This window comes from Bison bison, unplaced genomic scaffold (assembly GCF_000754665.1).
Source record: "Bison bison bison isolate TAMUID 2011002044 unplaced genomic scaffold, Bison_UMD1.0 scf7180017864383, whole genome shotgun sequence".
Classification (NCBI taxonomy): domain Eukaryota; kingdom Metazoa; phylum Chordata; class Mammalia; order Artiodactyla; family Bovidae; genus Bison; species Bison bison.
Window position 1 is genome coordinate 6,351,920 of NW_011494955.1, and position 21,827 is coordinate 6,373,746.

Here is a 21,827-nt window from a genome sequence, read left to right on the forward strand (position 1 = left end):
GCAATGGATGGGGCTACAGATCAAGAGGCAGGAATCGACCCCTGGCACAGAAGTTCTCCTTACCAAGCTGGCCTGCCTCGTCCTCAGCTACTCACTCAAAGACCTCATTTTCAAGTCCCCTAAGGCAGCGTTCCCCAACCTTTTTGACACCAGGAATTGGTTTTGTGGAAGACAATTTGTCCCTGGACCAGAGGGTGGGGGGAGATGGTTTCTGGATGATTCAATTGCATTACATTTATTGTGTATCTTATTTCTATTATTATTATATCAGCTCTACTTCAGGTCATCAGGTTAATATTAGATCCTGGAGGCTGGGAACCCCAGCCCTAAGGAATGGATTCTTATTCACAGAGAAGCCCATGTGCAAGAAGGGGAGCCTGGAGTGAGAAACCTGGTATACTTGACATCAACTCTCCATTATCCGCAAGTGTCCCCAAGCTGGGCCAGCTGAGGCATCTCACTTGAGAATGTGCCTGGCTGTGTTTGGACTACAGGTCAATGCCCTCCAAATAGAGATCTGCCGTTTGGGGTTATCTACCTGATTCCCTGTCTAGAGTGGAATTTATCGGCAAAACTGCTGAGACCCATCGGGAAAAGGTAAAGGGATGGGGGTCAGGATTGGTGTGGCGGGTGGGGGCAGGAGGTGGTGCTTGTGAGCCGCGAGGCATTGCAGAAGCCTGACGTCCCAGAAGCCTGGCACTCTACTCCAGTATTCGCCTGTGGGAGGTGCTGGTAGACGTTTGGATTATCTGCATTCGGGAGGCGCCGCCGCTTCCGCCCCCGTACTTGCTGCTACTTTTGCTACTCCCTCCGTAGCTCCCACCGCCGCTACCATAACCGCCTCCACTGGCCCCTCGAGAGCCCCCTCCGTAGCCGCCCGAGCCCCCGCGCGAGCCGCCGCCGCCGTAGCCTCCACTGCTGCTGTCGCCTGCGTAACCTTCGCCGCCTCCGTAACCTCCGCCACCGCTGTAACCTCCAGAGCCCCGGGCACCTCCGCCGATGGTCAGCTGGCTGCTCTGCACAGCTGTGGGGGCAAGGACAGCCCACAAGGGGGTCAGAGGACTGGGCAGGGCGGACCCTCCTGCACCTACCCTCGAAGCAGCCCCCTACATCCTTCATCACTGGCCGCATCTGACTTGCCAAAAGCATGGATCAAAGTCTCCCCATTTCAGAAGTATTCTTCCTAATACAAAGGAATGTCAGGGGGCATTTTCATTTTTGCTACACCCGGAAGAATTCTAAGCCGCTACTAATTATTAGGCATCATAAAAATCAAAATAAAGGAAAACTAAGGTCGTGTATTATTTCAACCTATTTCTCTGGGCTGTGCAGTTGTCCTTGCTTTCTTTGCTTTTCGTTGTGTAGAACTGGACACAAAAATGCCCACTGCCAGATTTCTGCTGGCCAGTCTTCTCATGGGCCCTCCCTCCCCCAGCCCCAACCAGCCCCACTCCTGGGCTCTGCTACTTACAGATGCTCACTTGGCTCTGCAGCTCCCCTGACATCCTGTAAAAACCAAGGTGCACACAGTCAGCACTATCCACAAAGCCTGAAGGAAAGCAATCATCAGCCAGGAGACATCAGGAGCAGGGGAGGTGTGTTGGGAGCAGAGAGGTCAGGGAGCCAGTGCAGGCAGAGGGAATTTGAAGCATTTTCGTGAAGCCTTTTAGCACTGGGGGTCACCACCTGGCTGCAGTGGCTTAAGCTGTGGTATTAGGGACGTTGCACTGGGAAATAAGACAGCGATGACAATGGTGCTGCCTACTCACATGTCCTCTGCTTCTGACTTGAACGTTTCTGCTCACCCTGAGCTACCAGTCTTCCCAGGAAAGCTGGGATTGTATAAATTGGGACTCTCTAAATAATCCCACTACTCCAGGGCTGCAGCCTGCCTGCGCTCTGGTCCGGAGACACGGCCCACCTGCTCTCCTCGCCCTCCAGCAGCTTGCGGTAGGTGGCAATCTCCACGTCCAGGGACAGCTTAGCTCCCACCAGCGCCTGGTAGTCACGCAGCAGGCGGGCCAGCTCCTCCTTGGACTGCTGCAGGGCGGCCTCCAGGTCCTGCAGCTTCTGCTGTGCATCCTGGAGGGCCTGTTGTCCCCTCTCCTCTGCATCAGAAATGATGGTGTGCATGTGCTCGATCTACTCGGGAGAGTCAAGGAGAAGAACCATGTGGGGCATGAGTTTCCAGAGCTTCATGAGGCAGGGTGTCATGGGAGGTAGAAGCTCTGATCAGCTGCCCTGAGCATATATCTCACCTGCTTCTTGACGTTGCCAATCTCTGCCTGCAGCCTCTGGATGGTGAGGTTGAGTTCGGAGATCTCCATCCTGCTGGTCTTCAGCTCGTCTCCATGTCTTCCCGCTGTGATCTGGAGCTCCTGGAACTGAGGGTCAAGGGCAGCATCATGGTCAGCCTGCTGCTCATCACACACTCCTCCAGGAAGGAGTGAGTCTGCCTTCCCAGACCCTGCCCAAGGCTGCTCTCCCCTAGGGAAGGTCCCAGAGTAAGCCTCCCTAGAGCTGTGATCCCCCATACACACACTCACACTTGTACCAAACCTCCCTCATCTGACAGCACATACACAGATATGCACACACACACACAGATGCCTATATCTCGAGACAGAGATTCAGAATCAGGACCAAACAAGACAAACCTGCTTCTTGATGCCCCCTTTTACCTCCTTTTTCCCACATCTAAACTTTGCCCATACTGGGCCCCTCTCACTTTTCCCATCCCATCATATTCCTTCCTCCCCTTTTTCCAGAATGATTTCTCTAACACTCAGGACCTTACTTCTTCAGAGGCCCTCAGCATTTTCCTCTCTATCTCCATTCCTGTATCTATGGTCCCATCAAGAGGACCTCCACCTGCAGGCCATGACAAAACCAGGCTCTTGATGCCTGTTACAGAGGAAGCAGAGCGGGGTGCCTCTGAAGAAAACAAGGGGGAGCGTGGGCTCCAGTGCATCTCTGCATTCTGAAGTCCTCACTGCTGACTATCTCCCCAGTCTATTGCCAGACCCCATGGCACTCAGAACACCTGCCTGCAGGACAGTGGGATAGAGGCCAGCCACGACTGGAGATGGTCACAGGTAACCCACAAAACAGATCTCAGGCGCCAGGTGTTCAGAACTGAGTGACTGGCCTTTGACTCTTAACTGCTGTGTTCGCCCTCCAGAAAGTTCTGAGTCCATTTATGTTAAACAAGTCACCAAGGATGTCCCCCAAAACTTAGCTACAAAGATGTTTATCTGAAAACTGGAGACATATTCTTACCATGAAATACCACCCTGCTCTTAAAAATGATGTCAAATATTTAGTATCAGAGAAAGGTATTCGCAAGTAATAAATGAAAGAGAAAAATATAAAAAGATATTTTTAAAGATATCATTATGAAAAAATAAGAAAACATCATGGTGGCTGAGAGCATGGACGTGTAGATGGTGCACCTGAATTTAATTAAATTCTGCCTCTGCTACTTCCCAACCATAAGAGCCAAGGGAAACTGGTAACCTCATACTCTATTATTGGTAAAACAATCAATGAATCTTTACCTCATAGCGTTGTTGTAAAGAGTAAATTAAATTCTATGTATAAAAGCACTTAGTGCAGTGCCTGATATGTGTGAGTTTTCAATAAAGGTTAGCTACAAAGAACAAGCGGAAAATATGCTGACATATTCATAGCGGTAGTGGGATATGAGTAATCTTTAGCTGTAATCTTGAAATTGTCTATAGCAAACATGTTTTACTTTAGAAATAAGAAAAAGACAATACAAGTTCTGGGAGGCATGCTCAGTTTAGGGCACCAGGCCTGGGCTGGGGATGGTGATGCTCACCTTGGTCTGGTACAAGGCCTCAGCCTCGTCCTTGCTCCTTTGTGCAGTCTCCTCGTACTGGATCCTCACGGCATCAATGATGCTGTCCAGATCCAGGGAGCGGTTATTGTCCATGGACAGGATGACGTTGGTGTCGGTGATGTTGGTCTGCATCTGAGACAGTTCCTGCAAGGCATGGAACACAGGCTGACTTCTTCCACTCCCCTCCTGGGACCTCAGTTTCCCTCTATGCCCCCCAACCAAGGCTGTCTGGAGAAGACTTGAGAGAGAAAAGCTCTCTGGGAAAAGCTCTTAGAATCACTGTTGTGTGCCCAGAGGAACCTTCACTAAAGGTACAAGCATCCGGATCTAGGCTCAGAGAAGAAGGGAGCCTGAACTCAGAGCTGCCCATCATGCCTTTCCTGGACCCTCCATCCCTCCTTACTCTGGCTTGGCTGCCATCTTGAGCTGGACCCCCAGCCAGGCAGGCTTGTTCCTTGAGATCACGTGAGCTCCCAGAGGCAGCAGAAAGGACTCCATGTGTGTAGACGTTCAGACTAATTTTAGCATCTGGGCTCCACTGTTAACCAGCTGGGTAACTGAGCAAGGAACTCAGTCTCTCAGTACCCCTGTTCTCTCATCTATAGACTGGAGATACCCAAGAACCAGTACAGCTCCCAGGACAGCATCCAGTCCAGAGAAGGTGTCTCCAAGTTAGACCAGGGTTGGGAGGAGTGTGTTATCCCCACCTCTCCAGTCTTCATCTGTGTTCCCTTTAAGACCCACACTGCCCTCTCCCACAGAGTTCCCTGATGGCCCCATCTACTCCCCAGTGCTGATGAAGCTGTCTGGTTGGTTTTACCCCATATGTCCTGGGCATTAACCTTCCTTTCCAGACAAAAGCAAAGACTGTCTCACTATCTCCCACCTCCCATCTCCAGGGCCCCACCCAGAACCCTGAGCTTTGGGGGTTGAAATGATTCTGACTCCAGGTCCACAGACTTGAGGTGACTGGGGAGAGGCACCCCTGGGGGTAAGGTTGAGTGTCAGACCTCCTCCTCTTATATCCCACAGCGCCTGACAGATGTAGAAAAGAGAAGGGTTTCTTATGAGGACTGAGCTCATCATCTCATAGAAAATATTTGAGATATTCACTCACCGATTGAAATAAATATTTCATGAAATCAACCTCCTCAAGCAGAGTGTCTGCCTTGGACTGCAGTTCCGCTTTGCTCAGATAAGCAGAATCCACATCCTGAACAGCAAGCGAAGACAGTCTGACTCAGTTGCCCTGCCACCAGCTGTCTGGGCAGCCTTGGGCAAATGGCAAAGCCTCTCTGGGTTTATTTCCTTGCCTGCAAATTTCCTCTCCTCACTCAAATAAGGAGCCAGCAAACCTGGGCTTTCCAGGCCAGAAGGAAGTGTTCATCAGCTCCTCATCCTGGCCAGTCATGCGAAACACCCCAGGTCCTAAGGCCCCCACACAACACACTCACATGCTGCCCATTAATTTAATTCCACTTTCAGGACTCTGGAGAGATTAAAAACTCAAAAACTTTTCAAGATTCACATTAGCAACACACTTTTGAGACTTACTGTTTCAGGGTCAGGGTCCCAGCATTTGGGAAACACCTTTGACAAGCTGGCCCCAAGCTCACCTGTCCACCCCTCAGTTCTACTGCATCCCAAAGGAGTCCCTGCCTCTTCTCAGCCTCCTGAACCCACAGTCCCCCTCTGGACACCCCCATCCCTCACCTTCTTCAGGACAACAAAGTCATTCTCGCTGCTAGTCCTCCGGTTGATTTCTTCCTCATACCTGTTGAGGGGAGGTCAGAAACACAGACAGGCTGCAAGGGCTGACCTTGGTTCCTTGAGATTTTTCTGTGCAGTGGGAGGCTCGGAATTGCCCAAACTTTTATGGTCCTGGACTCCGGCTGTCCCCTGCCAGGGCCTGCCACTCTCGCTGACAAGCAGCTGGAGCCACCTCCTGGCTCTCCAGGTCAACAGAGGGCACAACCCCACAATGTGGAAAATCCAGAGCCACATAGAACATCCCCAAAATGTCCTTTTTATTTTAATATCTTACCTTTGTACATTTGTCCAGTTCGAGCATTTTTTTAAATGATAACCTAAATAACAACCACTTTGACTAAATTTTTTAAAAGAGAAAAAAAATTCACATGCCGTTCTGCCCCCGTCACCTTCAGTGTGCGTTTCATTTCCCCCGTTGACTCACACACATGTGACTGCTCAACACAGTGAGCACGTCAAGATGATGTTAAGAGAAGCACCCTACACTCCCAGCAAGGGGGCGTGGGACCGGGGGGAGGCTGCTCAGTTGCCTGTATGGGACAGGAGCAGCTGACCTAGAATTAAGTAAGTCATGTCACTCCTACCATTATTACTAATAATAGCTAGTGCTTACTGAGTGTTTCATATGTGCAAAAACAGTCTAAGAACTATTAAGAATATTTTATCTAAACCAGTGGTTCCCCATATGTGGCTCCCAGTCCACCAGCATCGGCATCACTTGGAAGCATATTAGAAATAAAAGCCCTCTGTGCCCATCCCAGACCAATCTGATTTCAACAAGCTGATGCACACTCAAATTTGAAGGCCACAGATCTCCCCCTCACAACAGTTCAACAAGGAGGGTACTCACTATCCCTACTTTACTAATGTGAAAACCAAAGGCTTAGAAAGCTGACCTTGCAGGCAGTCAGAAAGTGGCTAAGCCCACCCTGGAACCCAGGCTTATGTGACTCCAGCATCCATGAAGATCCTCTGCTTCCCCTTCCCACCCAATACAATTGAGAGCTGACTGGCAATACCATCACTCCTGGGCTACCGTGTACAAAATGGTGGCCATGCAGTTGTGCAGTGGTGCAGAGCCTGCCTGGCTGCACCTGATGTCCAGGGCCCCACCAGCCCTCACCCATTCACAGTAAGCCTTGCCCCATAAGCCAGTGCCCTGCCTTGTTCCTCCCCACCCCTTTGCTGCTCCTGGAGCCTCACTTGCTCTTGTAGTCATCCACAACATCCTGCATGCTCCTGATCTCCGAGCTCTGGCGCATCTGCTCCGCTCTGAGACAATCCACCTGCCTCTGCAGCTTGCTGATGTAGCTTTCAAAGATGGGCTCCAGGTTGTTGGTCTGAGTCGACGTGTTTACCTGCTGCAGTAGCTCCCATTTTGTCTGGAGCACCTGATTCTGCTGCTCCAGAAATCGCACCTAAGAACAGAAAACCTCCAAGTTCACCCCCAAGCCGTGGGTCCAAGAAGCACTCCCACGGGTAGAAGCAGGTGCAGCCCCATAGCATATCCAGACCTCAGAGAATCAGGACGCCCCTCCACGGGTCAGAGGGCTCTCTTTTTCTAGGACCAGGATGCATGAATACAGTATTGTTTCTGATGGTTGACCAATGACTGTAAGATCAATCTGCCGAAAAATTACACTAATCGAACTCTGCTGTTGAAGGCAAGTCCCCTCCATCCGAGTGGTACCCTGTTTCCTTTGGTTCTATCAGCTCACATGGTAGAGTTGTCCATCCCCACCCTCAGCTCCCCATGCCAACCTCAGGAAATGGTGACCCAGAGCATCTGAAACACCGGCACACCCACGGCTCGTGTCTCTCTGTGGCTGAAACACTTCATGTGATTGAGAAGAAGAGAAAATAAGAAGAGGGGAGGAATAATTTTGGCTTCGAATATTAAACTGTTTCCTGAACACACTAGCCCAGGTGCCCCCATCCTGCGGCCCACCACCTCTATTGCTGCCCAGTGTGTTTTTCAGGAAGGTCACCGCGCTTAAATGTTCTCATAACTCAGACAGAATTTTTTAAAAAACATGAAATTTTAGCCATGTTTTTATATTGACGTGCAGTTGATTGACAATGTTGTGTCAGTTTCAGGCGTGCAGCAAAGTGATTCAGTTACACATATACATGTATCTTTTCCTTTTCAAATTCTTGAATTAGGAGTTTGGGATTGACATCTACATGCTACTATATTTTAAATAGTACCAACAAGGACTTACTGTATAGTACAGGGCACTCTGCTCAATACTCTGTAATAACCGAAGAGGGAAAAGAATTTTGGACAGAATTTTTAAAGTAGGTACATTTTTTAAGTTATGTGATTCGTTCTAGCGCCCCAAAGTAAGGACTTTGATGTTGCCTGTGTGCAAGTTGTGTGTGCACACTCAGCTGTGTCCAACTCTTTGTGACCCCATGGACTATAGCTCGCCAGGCTCCTCTGTCCATGGAATTTTCCAGGCAAGAATCCTGGAGCGGGTTGCCATTTTCTCCTCCAAGGCATCTTCCCAACCCAGGGATCGAACCCGGGTCTCCTGCATTGCAGGCAGATTTTTTACCATCTGAGCCATATCTAAACTCATTACTGTTCAATAAATGCTTTTATAAGTATTTCCAAACCCAGGGATCGAACTAGCATTTGGGAAATCCCCATGTTGCAGTTTCCTTCTTAGCAAGAGGATGGAGAGCAGACCTCACCCTGTGTTCTCATTGCTTCTTCCCCCAAAGCTGCGCACATGAAGGTAAGTACAGGCTCCAGAAATCTGGCTGGCCGTGCAGATCCAGTCCTGGACTGTCCTTCCCATGATGATCAATTTTCGTCCTACCTCCACCGGCTGCCTGCAGGGGGAGCCTCCCCTCCCGTGCCTTAAGTGAGGACAGTGGATTTCTCCATGCTTTGCTCAGGTGTGTGTACACACACACACACAAACACATACCCACCCACACATACCCACCAACATACACACAAACACACACACATGCCCTCCAGGAGCCGCCCAGGAGATGTGGGGAGTGGTGGGAGAGGAGGCTAACACACTCTTTTGTGTTGTCAGAAGAGAACCATGAAGATAGTTCTCCACAATGCTTAAGGAGTTGAGGGCGGACAGAATTCCCAGCCCTGAGACTGTCCATCTGAGCAGCCAGCCCTTGTTAACTTCCTTTGGCTCTGACTCTAGGCTGGAATGTGCCCAGAGAATACTCTTTCCCATGGCTTGTTTTTGTTAGCTTTATCAAAGCAAGAGATAAAGCAGCCACCCTCACAGCTTGTCCACCCGGTTGGTGACATCCCCATGAGAAATCCCTGCCACTGGCCAGTCGTCACTCTGGTGGCGATCCCAGGGAGGGGAGAGACTGGGTGCTCATTCGCAGCCCGGTACTCTGCGTTGTGGGGACCAGAGGAGAGGATCTTATGGTCCCACAGGGAAGCTCTATGTCAAACAATGAGGGGGCAGGGGGACAATTCTGAGTGCTAAGGGGTTAGCCAAGCCCCCACCCCAGGCGAAGAAACTATGGCTTTCATTGGTCACCCAAACTGCAGAGTCAGAAGCTGACTTCAGGGAGTGCCAGGCAATTTTCATGAGATTTAACCACTATAAAAATCACTGAAAGCCATCATGATCTTTCCCCAGGGGCCCCTAAACACTGCTGGGCTGTGTCCCAGCAGCAGTACTCAGGAGAAGCCCAGGCAACCCAGATCAAACTTAGCATCATGCAGAGTTAAGCTTCTTCCTGGATAAAGCACACCCCACACGACCTCCTGTGGCCCTCTCCCCCTGCAAATGACACTCCAATCACCTCCCAGTGCCTCCAGCAGCCTCGGTCTCCCCAACCCTTTGCCTGGTGAAGTCCTAGTCTCCCTTTAGATCTCAACTAGGGTGGCACCCCCTGGGGTCTCCCCTTCATAACCCCCTGTTCTTTTCCCCTGTGGCATCTATCGTGACTTCAGTCTTTTGTTTTTTAGCACATTCCTCCCCACAATGGGATGTGAGCCCCAAGAAGGCAGTGTTCTCCAGCGGACACCAGGTGCTGAGACCCGGAGATACATAGCACCCAGCACAGAGGAGACACTTCATAATCACTGTGGACTAATGAGATGCTAAGACTTTGGCATTGCTGCTGGTGTCAACCACCCACCCTGCCCATTGCCCTGAACAGAGGATTCAAGCTCAGCTGAACAAAGCCAGGGCACTGTCTGTGGGAAGAACGGGGTCCCTCATCCTTTTTTCCTGGGATCCCTTTCCTTTGTCATTGATTCTAAAAAAAAAAAAAAAAAATAGCCTTTGTCTCCATTCCCACTCTCTGAGAGCCCAAGTTTGACACCTAAAGGGTTGACTCAACTTTTCATTCAACACATATTTATTGAGCAGCTGTCAGATGCCAGACAGTATTCTGGGTGCTGGAGATACAGCTATAAATAAAACAGACAAAACCCCTGCATTCCAGGAGTTCATAATCTGTTTGAAGAGATGACTATAAGGAAACAAATGTGAACCCCACAATGTGTTGAATGGCTGTAGGGGCCATGGAGAAAAGTAACACACCGATGGGGGAAGTGATGCTGATATGAGGTACTCCTTCAAATAGGGAGATCAGGGAGGCCTCACTGAGCAGCGGTGTGTGAGCAAAGACCTGAAGGAGATGAGGGGTTCGGCTGGACCACTCCTTGGAGGGAAGAGTTCCAAGAAGAGGGAATGGCAAGTGCAAAGGCCCTGAGACAGGTCCATGGTGGGGTACAGGAGGATGAGGGATGTAATAGCGTGCCAGTGAGCAAAAGGAAAACAGGAGTAGAGTCAGAGAAGGTGTACAGGGTCACTGTGTTGAGTTGTACCTTGGTGAGCTAAGTTCCTGCCTTCACTCTGCTCACTAAACCTTGCAGCTTGAGAGTGGCTCTACCCAGTAGCAGCAATGTGGCCTCAGTCTCACAAATGCAAGCCAGGAACTAGCAGCAGCTATGGGTTAGAGGGCCAGATCATATAGGGCCTTATAAGATCATGGCTATTATTTCTGATGAGACAGGAAGCCAACAGAGGGTTCAAATTGAGTGATGTGGTATGTTTTTAAAGGATGGCACTGGTGTGGTGCTGAGAAATAGGCTGTACAAGATTAAAGGTAAAAGCAGGAAGATCAGGTCAGAAGGTAGGGTCAGAAGCCACTGTGATAGAAGCCTTCTCTCTTCCAGCCAGGCCAGAGCCCTCCTGGATAAGTACTCTCCTCGTGGTCATCACAGTCCAGGCCCTTAGGGAAGGGCAGGAAACCATAGTCACTTGAACTTTGGCCTGTGCCCTCAGCCCCGTGCCATAAACCTGAACAGATATCCTGTTAATGGCAGGAACCACAATCAAATCAGAGTCTCAGGAGATCAGCTGCCCATGGCCATTTCAACAATTCCCAACCCTGTCTTCTTCCTGCCTTTGAAATAGCTTGATCTTTCAGTGGCGTCTCCTTCATCTGTCATCTCCTTGTTCCCATCAAGCCCTCTTGCTGCTGCTGCTAAGTCACTTCAGTCATGGCTGACTCTGTGCGACCCTATAGACGGCGGCCCACCAGGCTCCCCCGTCCCTGGGATTCTCCAGGCAAAAACACTGGAGTGGGTTGCCATTTCCTTCTCCAATGCATGAAAGTGAAAAGTGACAGCTTTCATCTAGATATCAGAGGCCAGATACACAGACCAGTGGTGGACTCTGGCGATGGCTACCCTGCAGTCAGAGATAGGTCAAGCTTTGGCCTCAACACTGAACTCCTCTGAGGCCTGAGGGAATGTCACTGAGCCTGCAGGGGTCTCTGGATCCCAGGGTGTTTCCCATTACATCCCCAAAGGTAAAGAAATTTCTGGGGAGCCTCCAGTGGCTTCCATGCCTCCACCACCTCTGGACAAAAGGAAATGCTGGTGCAAGGTCTCTTCCATATCTCTTCTACTAGCCCCTGCTTGGTGGTTTGAACCCGACCCAATCTAACCTGAGGTTTAAACTAGGGAGAAGGGGTTTTTTTGGCTCTATCTGGCCTATTCTTGGCCCTGGATGAGCTAAAATGAGGAACTCAGACAGAATCCTATATAGCAGGGTATAGGCTTTCACCCCCAGCAATCCCCACCAGAGTCATCAGCTTGGTTCTGCTGCAGTGTGCCCACTTTTCTTCTCTCTCCCTGCTCTGTGTCTCCATCTCCACTTTCCTCCTCCTTCCTCTCTTGTGCCATGTTCTCCAGAAATTGTAACCATTTGAAATTTCCTAAAAGCATCAAACTCTCAGGCCTCCTGGTTCTTCTGCCTGGAAACTCCCTCTGCCCTGAGAACCTGCTTGGCTCTTTCTCCACCTTCAAGACCTTTATCAGCCCAGAGCTCATCACACCCTCCTTTGTGCTATGGCCCAGAGAGCGATGTCCCTATCAACACACCTCCCACACACTGTCACAATCCTCCTCCCTGTAGATCTGGGGCTCCTTGAGGGCAGGACCTGTGTCCTTGTCACCCTGAAACACCTGGAGTGTCTGGCATACAGTAGATGCTTAGTAAATGTTTGTGGGCTGGATGATTATGTAGGTGGGCAGGTGGATGGATGGATGGGTGAATGGGTGGGTGAATGGGTAGATGGGTGAAGAGGTATATGGATGAATGAGTAAATGGATAGATGGGTGGATGGATGAATGGATGGATGGATGGGTGGATGGAAAGTGAAAATGATGAGCGAGATCACATCATGTATTTTGTCTGATTGTTATTTTCATTCCTTGGATCTGCTTTCCTGCCAAAATGAAAAGATAAAGATGAACCCCTCAAGAAGTCAAATTGAGGCCTAAATGAAGTCAATGCTTTCTTAAGGACCCAGGACACACACACTGGAAGTGACTGTCACCACCAGAAACAATGTGGTGAGAGGCGGCAGGGTACAAGGTCATTAGGTCAGAGCCCAGAGACTGCCTGCCCCTGGGGCACTCACCTTGTCAATGAAGGAGGCAAACTTGTTGTTCAGAACCATGATCTGCTCCCGCTCCTGCATCTTAACCCTCTGAATTTCAGGGTCCACCTCCAGGTGAAGTGGTTGTAAGAGACTCTGGTTAATGGTCACTTCTTGGATACCCCCTGGGGGACAAGAAGGACCAAAGCCCCCAAGCCCCAAATTGCCACCCCTAAACCCAGCACCCCCAAGGCCACCACCTCCAAAGCCACGACCCCCAAAACCACCACCTCCAAAGCTCCTGCCTCCTCCAAACCCCCCTCCTGCTCCCCCACCCTGGCAGAAACCACTGGCACTTCTCCCTACTAGGCTGATGGAGATGCTTTTACTGCCACCTAGATTGTACAGGCTCCTGGAGGTAAACCCCCTTGCATGGCTCCCATACCCACCACCACCACTGGCACACCTCCCTCGGGCCTGACACACGGACCTCACAGCCCAGCTCCCACCACCAGAGCCCGCAGAGGAACCAGAGCTGTAAACCCGCCTGCTCCTGGAGCTGAACGCTGACTGGGAGCTAAACTGGTGGCTCATGGCTCCTGGAGCATCCAGAGACGCAGACAAGAGAAAGGGAATAAAAGGAGGCAGAGAACAGGGAGGGAATGAGCTATGACTCCTTTGGCGGGAGATCTGGCTCAGTCCCTATATATACATGCATTTGCTGGGCTGGGCACCTTCTGAAGCCTGGGAGGGGAGTATTTATGTTTAGTTTGCCTTGCCAGCAACATCTGTTTAAAATCTCACACCTATGAATTGCAGAAACCGCACTCCAGACAAACTTCCCCAACTCAATTATTTATCATTCATCTCTTGCCATTTAGAGATCAGAGCACAATAGTCTCCACAGGTCAAGTAGCTGGAAACTCCTATACAGTTTTCCCCCCAAATCTTGATATCTTCTTAAGAAACTCCACCACTGAGCTGTTGGTTTGGAGGTGTGTCCAGGAGATCTGGGGCAAATCTAGGGGGTGTCCACTTGCCTTGCAACCACAGCTGGGACCAGGGTGGAGACTTCACCAGCATTATCCTGGTGGGGCAACAGTAATGATCTTCCTACACCCTGGTTCTGCTCCCCACTGTTATCATCACCCAAATCTTGATCACAGAAAAACACGGTATTGTGGTCATTGAGTGCGAGTGAAAGCAGAGGATTCTGCCCAAGGCTGCCCACACTTTCTGGGTGCATCATGTGTCACTCCATACACTCGGGCTCCTCAAGTGCAAGACAGATGAGGTCCTGTGGCACCAAAGGTCTGTGGTTGTAGATTCATTGAGCATCTCGCAAGACTTAACATGGTCTTCTAGACCAAGAGACAAACTACCTTCAAATCTCTCTTTATTTTTCTTTCCCCATCCCAATCTCTTGTAGACCAATGCTTTTGTAAAATAGGATAAAAATGAATTACCCTTAAAGGGAGATTTCTTTTACATGCATGCGTGCTCAGTCCTGTCTGACTGTTTGCAACTCCATGGACAGTAGCCTACCAGGGTCCTCTGTCCATGGAGCTTTCCAGACAAGAATACTGGGATGGGTTGTCATTTCCTTAGCCAGGGGATCTTCCAGACCCATGGATCAAACCCACATTGACCTGCATCTTCTGCATTGACAGGTGGATTCTTTACCACTGAACCACCTTGGAAAACCAAAAGGAGATTTTCTTTAAGGTATATGAAATACAAGCCTCATTTTTTTTTTAATTTTTAGATTAAGCACACCCAAAACTGTTCTGTTGCTAAAAGGAAAAATATTTGCAATTTGTTTCTAAATGATCATTCTCATATTTTGTATGTATCTACTCTCAAACCAGTAACAAAGCACCTGTGGACCATATTTTGGAAAGCACTACCCCAGACAGCAAGTGTGGGCAAAGCTCATTCAACATACATCAGTGTCAGCCTATAAAAAAATGTGTGTTTGCCCTCTGGAACTAAATGGATGGTCACTTTCATCCAAAACTTATAACAATGACAAATAGTATTGAAGAGGAAAAGCCCTAAACATCCAGACTCAGAAAAATGACTAAATGATGGCTTGCCACTTTGATACAATTATCTAAAATTATCATCACAGAATGATACAACATTAAATGAGGAAATACACAATGGTATCTGTGCTATGAACCCATAAAAATTAAGAATGCTGAGAAGGCAGGTTTAAAAAGTAACATAGGAAGTGAATTGGTTTATTAAAGATTGTAGGTGGATTTTTTTTCCTATGTCCTTCTTTGTTTTTGTGCAATAAGTAAATACTCTTGCGAAAGCTGAGACTCAAGTCCCAGCTGCCAACAGCTAGAGCAAGACAAGTGCTGGGGAGCACCAGCGAGCGGCATCCCAGGGCTGGGAGGGGCTCTGTGGGCAGCCTCCATGCCTTCCTAACTGCTCAGCAATTGTTTAGTGGACAGTCCCCAGTAGACTCTATGTAAAAGAGAAAGTGAGCTTAAAATTTTCAGTCCACAGAGCTGGGTGGTTGCAGCACCCAGCTCTGCTCTCACTGACCTGTGATCTTAGGCAAGTCACCTCCTGTAGAACCTCAGAAACTTAAAGAAATCAGAGTATCTATTCTTCACAGAGTCAATCCCATAAGGCAAGCGAAAAAGCACACAGCACTATAATATACTAAACAAACAAATGGAGCTATTCTCGGATCCTCGCAGGTTGACCAATGGCCCCTCTTGGCCTGGACTTTCAGTGCTTAAACCAGGACAGTCCCGGTCAAGTCAGGATGGGCACCTTAGTCTGGGCACCTCAGGTCTGCACAGCCCTAGTCCTGATCCTAACCCCCTCAGGGAGCTCTTGGTAAGAAAGATAAGCCAAGCCTCAGCCCCTGGGCCCAAGAGACAGAGGAGAAAACCAGTAGACTCAGAGGAATAAAAGGGGAATCTGATCGGGATGGGTCAGAGTGAGAGAGTGGCCTGAAGGCAAGGATTCTGAGTCAGGTCGAGGCAGAGAAAGCAAGATAAGTGAAGAAAAGATGATGGGACCCAGGTAGGAAGCAGCAGTGGTGTGGGGAAGATCCTTGGGTTGGGCATCTCAAAATCCAGCCTGCCTCTGCCCACTCCTGGTCCCATGACTTGGACACTTAGCTCCTTGAGCCTCAGTTTCCTAGTCTGCAAAATAAGGATAATCACCCTAGCTTCACAGGGTGACTCTAGTAAATAACTGAGATCAAATATGAAAACTCCACAGTCATACAAGTGGGTTCAGGTACCCCTGCCTGCTCACCTCCACATAGCCTTTCCTGAAGGCTCTAGACCACATGAGCCAACTTGTCACCTGCTGCGATGCTTTTTGCATCCCTCACTTTCAACTCTTATTATGAAGAATGCCCATAATTAAAGCTTTCGTGGGTGTCTCTACTGCCAACTAAACAGGAAGCTCAGGGTTATATTTACTCCCATACTGAACATGGGTACTTGGTCAATTGTGATGAAATAGAAGAGGAACCCCCAAGAAAGCAAACTTTAGAAAACCCCTTTGGTCTCTAGCTGTGACTAGCTGCCAGCATCCAGTGCCAACACCCCCGTCTAATTCCTGAGAGCAGGCTGACCCCTGCTAAGCTACTGTCACTCCCTTGAAGGGCTGAGGCAAGGGGAGCTCAGCAAATATTACTGAGTCTTTGGTGTAGGCTGAAAACCATTCTACTCCCTCAGCACAAAAGAAAACTGGCTTAAAGTTAAACAAGAGAGATTTTGCTTGTCCAGAAGACTGACCTGGGGAAACTGTTAGACGCTGGATGAGGTTTCTAGGACAAATTGATGTCCGCAAAGAAAAACCCTTCAATTGGTTGGACAGCACAGAGTAACGGTTTCTAAACTTGCTACACATTGGAATCACCTGAGGAACTTCAAAAACCACTGATGCCTGTGTCCACCCATAATAACCGGTTCACTCATTTGTGGGGGGCGGGGGGGGGCGGGATAGTGTAGGCTTTGGAATTTTTAAATTCCAGGTGGTTTAAATGGGCAGACAAATTTGGGAACCATTGACCTGGAGGAAGCAGAAGGATGATTGAGAATATTGAGATTCAATTCAGTCCAAGGACAAAAGAATAATGATCAGAGCACTAATAGTCAACCTCTTACCAAGGGCTTTCAATGGACCAAGCACTGCACTGGTTCTGTAATGTGGATAATCTCATGAAATCTGTAAGTCAACGTTATAAGGGAGGTATTCTTATTCTTACCCTCACTTTACAGATGGGAAAGAGGAGACTTGGAGAGATCAAGTAGCTTATCTGAGAACTTACAGATGAAAGTGGTGGAATGGAGATTTGAACCCAAGCACCCCTACTCCAGAACCCACAGGTACTGCAGAAGAGGTGGGGTCTTTGGAGAGACAGGTTCCCCGCCTCCTCTCCACATCTTTTCTCACCTGCTGTCAGTGCTGTCCTTAAAAGGAAAGTAGGAAATCAGTTGAGGGCTCCAGCTGGCCCTGCCTGTCTCCCAGATACTAAAATCCAGGGCTGCCAAGAGGGTGAGGCCCAGGGCAGTTATCAGCTAGCAGATCACAGCTTCAGGCAGCAGTGGGAGGCAGGGTTTAAGAGAAGTTGCTGGTGTGACTTGCTGAGGCAGCCCCTGCAAAACCATCCCATCTCATCCTGCATCTCCTAGGTCCAGAGGGGGATATTATAGGACAGCAAGGAAGTGGGGCAGGACGTGAGGACAGAGGCAGGGCCCCTTAGGCAGAGAAAGTAGCAGAGGGAAAATTTCAATACCAGCCCCCGCTTGGGGAGGAAGGGAAAGATACAGTCCTAGTGTAGGTATGTGGGCCTTTAATCTAGAAATCAGAGGCTTAGGGACCCTGAGCACCAGAGGGAGGCAATAATGTGACAGGGATCAGGAAGAACAGCCCCTAGGATGGATTTGAAATTCCTAGCCTGGGCTTCCCACACCCTCAGGCCAATATTCTGCCTGTGGAGTATCAGACCTAGACAGTTGACAAGACCATCAGCCCAGCACCTTAATTTTATGAGAATGAAATACAAGAAAGAAAAGGACTTGGTCAAGGCTACAGGGGAAAGTTGCTGGGATAGCCGGAACTAGAACTTGAATAGCCTCCCTCCCAATCCAAAAAACAACCAGAGGCCTAGGAGAAATTCCTGGCAGCCTCTTGGCTCCTGAAGCCTGGGAGAGATGGGATCCATGGGGAAATTGACTTTCAGTCTCCAACAGGCCCTCCTGCAGGGATGGAAAATGGAGCTAGGCATGCGAAAACACCCAGGTATTCTCCTGATTCTGGGTTGGAGTGAGTGTTTGGGGCAACAACTAAGGCCTCAATCTCCTCCTGAAGCCCCAAATCAGCCAGGACCCCACTTCTGACATCCTTTTGACTAGAATGCCACCCTGCCCTGGAAACTAAGGATCAGTCTTTCTTTCTCATAAAATCTAAGAAGTGTTCTTGGGCCAGAAGCCCCCACAAGGTCTCAGAGCAGCCCCATACATTCTCTTGGCCAAAGTCCACAGACAGTATTGTTCCAGGCAAATTAACTCCTCCATCCAACATTCTGGAAGTCTCGACTATGTATACACCCATTTGTAAAGCTGGCAACTTTCTCTTGTCTCTGAGGGATAAGAAGCATCTGTGCAGACATGGGCCTGAAGGGAAATAAGGCTGCTGGTTACACGTGGATTAAATTCTAAGAGAAACAGAAAGGCTCCTGCCATAAACAGGGGTTGTCTAGGCAGAGGATGCCATTATATGATGGATCAGACTGAGAGACAAGAAAGACGCAAGGTCTCAGTGCCAGGTAGTGGTGGGGTGAGGACCAGAATCCCAAGTTCTTGAGGGAAATACGGTACTTATGGGAAACTGCAGGTAGTTAGGATGGATCACACCCAGGCAGCCTGATTCCAAAGCCTGGGTCTTACCATTGTACTTACAGCTTCATGAGGCAGTTTAGGGCAGCTTCAGCATTTGGCTGCTGGAGTTTGAATTATCTCCCTCAAGAAAGTGAAGAAGAACTAAAGAGCCTCTTGATGAAAGTGAAAGAGGAGACTGAAAAAGTTGGCTTAAAGCTCAACATTCAGAAAACTAAGATCATGGCATCCAGTCCCATCACTTCATGGCAAATACATGGCAAATACGGTGGAAACAGTGGCTAACTTTATTTTTCAGGGCTCCAAAATCACTGCAGATGGTGATCGCAGCCATGAAATTAAAAGACACTTACGCCTTGGAAGGAAAGTTATGACCAACCTAGACAGCGTATTAAAAAGCAGAGACATTACTTCGCCAACAAAGGTTCGTCTAGTCAAGGCTATGGTTTTTCCAGTGGTCATGTATGGATGGGAGAGTTGGACTATAAAGAAAGCTGAGCACCAAAGAATTGATGCTTTTGAACTCTTGTTGGAGAAGAGTTGGAGAAGACTGTTGGAGAAGACTCTTGAGAGTCCCTTGGACTGCAAGGAGATCCAACCCGTCCATCCTAAAGGAGATCAGTCCTGGGTGTTCATTGGTAGGACTGATGTTGAAGCTGAAACTCCAATACTTCTGGCCACCTCATGCGAAGAGCTGACTCATTTGAAAAGACCCTGATGCTGGGAAAGATTGAGGGCAGGAGGAGAAAGGGACAACAGAGGATGAGATGATTGGATGACATCACTGACTCGATGGACGTGGGTTTGGGTGGACTCCGGGAGTCCTGGACAGGGTGATGGACAGGGAGGCCTGGCATGGTGTAGTTCATGGGGTCGCAAAGAGTTGGACATGACTGAGTGACTGAACTGAGATAAGTTCATTTCTCTTTCTTGCCTCCATTTCCTCATTTGTAAAGTGGAAGGAAGAACACTGCCTGCCTCTGTGAAAATTAAATGAGTTAATTTTTTAAGATCTGTTACCAGAGTGCTAGAAAATAAGAAAGCATCCATTTTCACAACTATTACAATGCTGCACAACATACACACATACCCATTAACCAAATTGTATTTTCCATCCATCTTCCCTTAACAAATGGGAAAGTCATTGTGAGCAGGAAAACATGTATCTGTGATATATTGTGGTTTTTTGCTTGGTCTTGTTTTTAAAAGAAATTCAGCCTTTTTTTTTTTTAGGCTACAGTGCATGGCATGTGGGATCTTAGTTCCCCAACCAGAAATCGAACCTGCATTGGAAGCTCTGAGCCTTAACCCCTGGATCACAGGGGAAGTCCCTGTGATATATTGTTAAGCCTACAAAAGATACAGGAAAGCTTTTCTTTAATCATGTACTTAAAGGAACATGGCAAATTTTTAATCTGTTTGAAACAAGTCAAAAGTATCTCTTCTGTCCTTGGGCTAAAGGTGTGTTACACTGCATCACTGCCTTGGGGGGGTGTGTACCCAACAGTGGGTTTGCTTTTGAAAGGTGAGGCTACATCCCCTTGGAGCACAGGCTGCCATGGGCAGTTGCCAGGCTTCTTTCTGTCGGCCTCAGACTATTGCAGGTAAGCTATTCACTTCAGAGCTAGAACATCCACTGTCAAAGCTGCAGTTGTACATTGTGTTTTTTTAGGCAGTGAGCATTTGGCAGCTGTGTGTTTACTTAGCAAAGAGTTTCTGGGATCACCAGGAGGTGTGCCCTCTCTTTCTGTTTATCCAACATTGTCAGTCTTCTATGCTGATGAGGACCACACTTTAAAGAGAAAGTACTCAGGCATACACTCACTTTGTCTACCTGCATGTCCCTGGTTTGAGTTGAACCTCCCAGACTCTGCAATGAACCTGTGTTCTACACAAGTCCTCCTGAGTCTGCCTTGATTCTGTGCTGTACCTGGGGTAGGGGTCAGGGGTGACCTGTCACAGGGCCATTCAAGGTCTTTGACAGTTCTCCTAACTTTATATTTGAAGGCTCCATGCTCAGATGGTAAAGAATTTGCCTTCAATGCAGGAGACCTGGGTTCGACCCCTGGTTCAGGAAGATCACCTGGAGAAGGGAATGGAAAACCACTCCAGTATTCTTTCCTAGAGAATTCCATGGACAGAGGAGCCAGGCGGGCTACAAAAAGTTGAACACGACTGAGAGACTGACGCTTTCACTTTCACCACATCATAGCAAACATGTTAAAATACATATGCAATTTTGTGTTACAAAACACTCAAATTTTTACAATTGCTTTTTAAAATATACGACTATCAGCAACTAATTGAATTATGATGAGCTGTAATGACTGGACAATTTCAGACATTTCTGGAATGACTCAAAAGCAAGGAAATCAAATCTACAACTTTTTTTCAAGGGTAATGAAATTTTTATGAATTGAAAATCTGATCAGTGAAGAAAGTTGGTATATGTCATGCATAGTCTTCAGTGAATAAAAGACACAGCCCCTCCCGCCTGGGAACTCTTCAAGCTCAGGCCAAGCTCTGCGTGGGAAAAAGACTGCGGTGAGCCACTGGCGGTGATATCAAACCCAATGACCTTAGAATCCAGAAGGAAAAGTCTACCACTGTCTGAATAAATGCAGTTTATTGAAGATATAGAACAGAAAATTCATACATATATTGGTGCCAAGAAAGGAAAAGTACTGCTCGAGGGAAACCAAAACATCAGCAGGAGATTGGGGGGAGAGGGGCCGCCGAGAAAGGGTGGGTAGCCGGGTATGCACAGGGCTGGCTGGGGCTTTCCCATAGGACAGTGGAACGTGGGCTGGGGTGGCGAGCCCTGCGGGGCGGAGGCGGTGACACAGCCCAGCCCCTGGGCACTGCCCCGCGGCTCGGCCTTATAGGAGCAGATGGTTTTTCCCCCAGATAACCCCTCCCAGGAAATTTTGGGCCGCCATGCCAGCCGCAGAAGCTACGTAGGGAAAGGGTCCCACGGGTATATCAAAGGGCGTACAGAGCTAGAGTGTGCCGGCAGGTGAAGAGGGCTGGTGGGTCCGAGACAACGTTCAGAGTTTGTGGTGGGACCGCTGGCTCTGAGAGGAGCTTTGTGTGACCCGGACCGAGCTGCGACCGCCAACCCCGCTGACGGCGCACGAGCCCCCGGAATTGGAGACGCCCCCGCGCACAGCAGAGCCCCCGCCGGAACTGCTGTCCAAGCCCAGGCCCCCGCGGCTGGCCCTGCTGTCCCGGCCTCCGCTGCCCAGCCTCCCGCTGCCTAGACCGCCGCTTCCCAGACCCCCGCTCCCCAGGCCTCCTCGACCTCCAGCTCCTCCTCCCAGGGCGCCGCTGCCGCCACTGCTGCTGCTGGTGGTGTTGTGAACCATCTCTGCAAAGAGCATTGGGGTCAGCCAGCTTCTGGGAGGCCGGTCCAGCCCGCCCACCAGTCC

The 21,827-nt window shown here is 49.1% G+C and overlaps 2 protein-coding genes across 2 annotated transcripts in view; both read right to left on the reverse strand.

The window, feature by feature from the left end:
• Window positions 1-289: 289 nt before the first annotated feature.
• On the reverse strand, window positions 290-13,117 carry KRT77 (keratin 77). The gene is made up of 9 exons (XM_010857887.1): window positions 12,566-13,117; window positions 6,836-7,050; window positions 5,576-5,636; window positions 4,980-5,075; window positions 3,842-4,006; window positions 2,259-2,384; window positions 1,922-2,142; window positions 1,472-1,506; window positions 290-1,024 (listed from the first exon to the last, which is right to left on the reverse strand). Exons 1-9 carry the CDS (start codon window positions 13,115-13,117, stop codon window positions 702-704), a joined length of 1,794 nt encoding a protein of 597 aa, XP_010856189.1. The 3' UTR covers window positions 290-701.
• A 7,890-nt stretch (window positions 13,118-21,007) lies between these two features.
• Window positions 21,008-21,827, reverse strand: part of LOC105001720 (keratin, type II cytoskeletal 3-like) — a 9,100-nt gene continuing 8,280 nt past the window's right edge. The window contains exon 9 of the mRNA XM_010858092.1: window positions 21,008-21,766. Coding sequence (XP_010856394.1) covers window positions 21,447-21,766 — 320 coding nt within the window. The 3' untranslated portion in view covers window positions 21,008-21,446. The remainder of the gene's footprint in view (window positions 21,767-21,827) is intronic.

Excerpts from the sequence above, each read along its gene's own strand:
- KRT77 (XM_010857887.1), bottom strand. The coding sequence starts at position 13,117 with ATGAGCCACCAGTTTAGCTCCCAGTCAGCGTTCAGCTCCAGGAGCAGG. Across the intron at positions 5,637-6,835 it reads GTGGATGACTACAAGAGCAA|GTATGAGGAAGAAATCAACC; the intron begins GTGAGGCTCCAG and ends TCCCCTCAACAG. Across the intron at positions 4,007-4,979 it reads TGAAATATTTATTTCAATCG|GAACTGTCTCAGATGCAGAC; the intron begins GTGAGTGAATAT and ends CATGCCTTGCAG.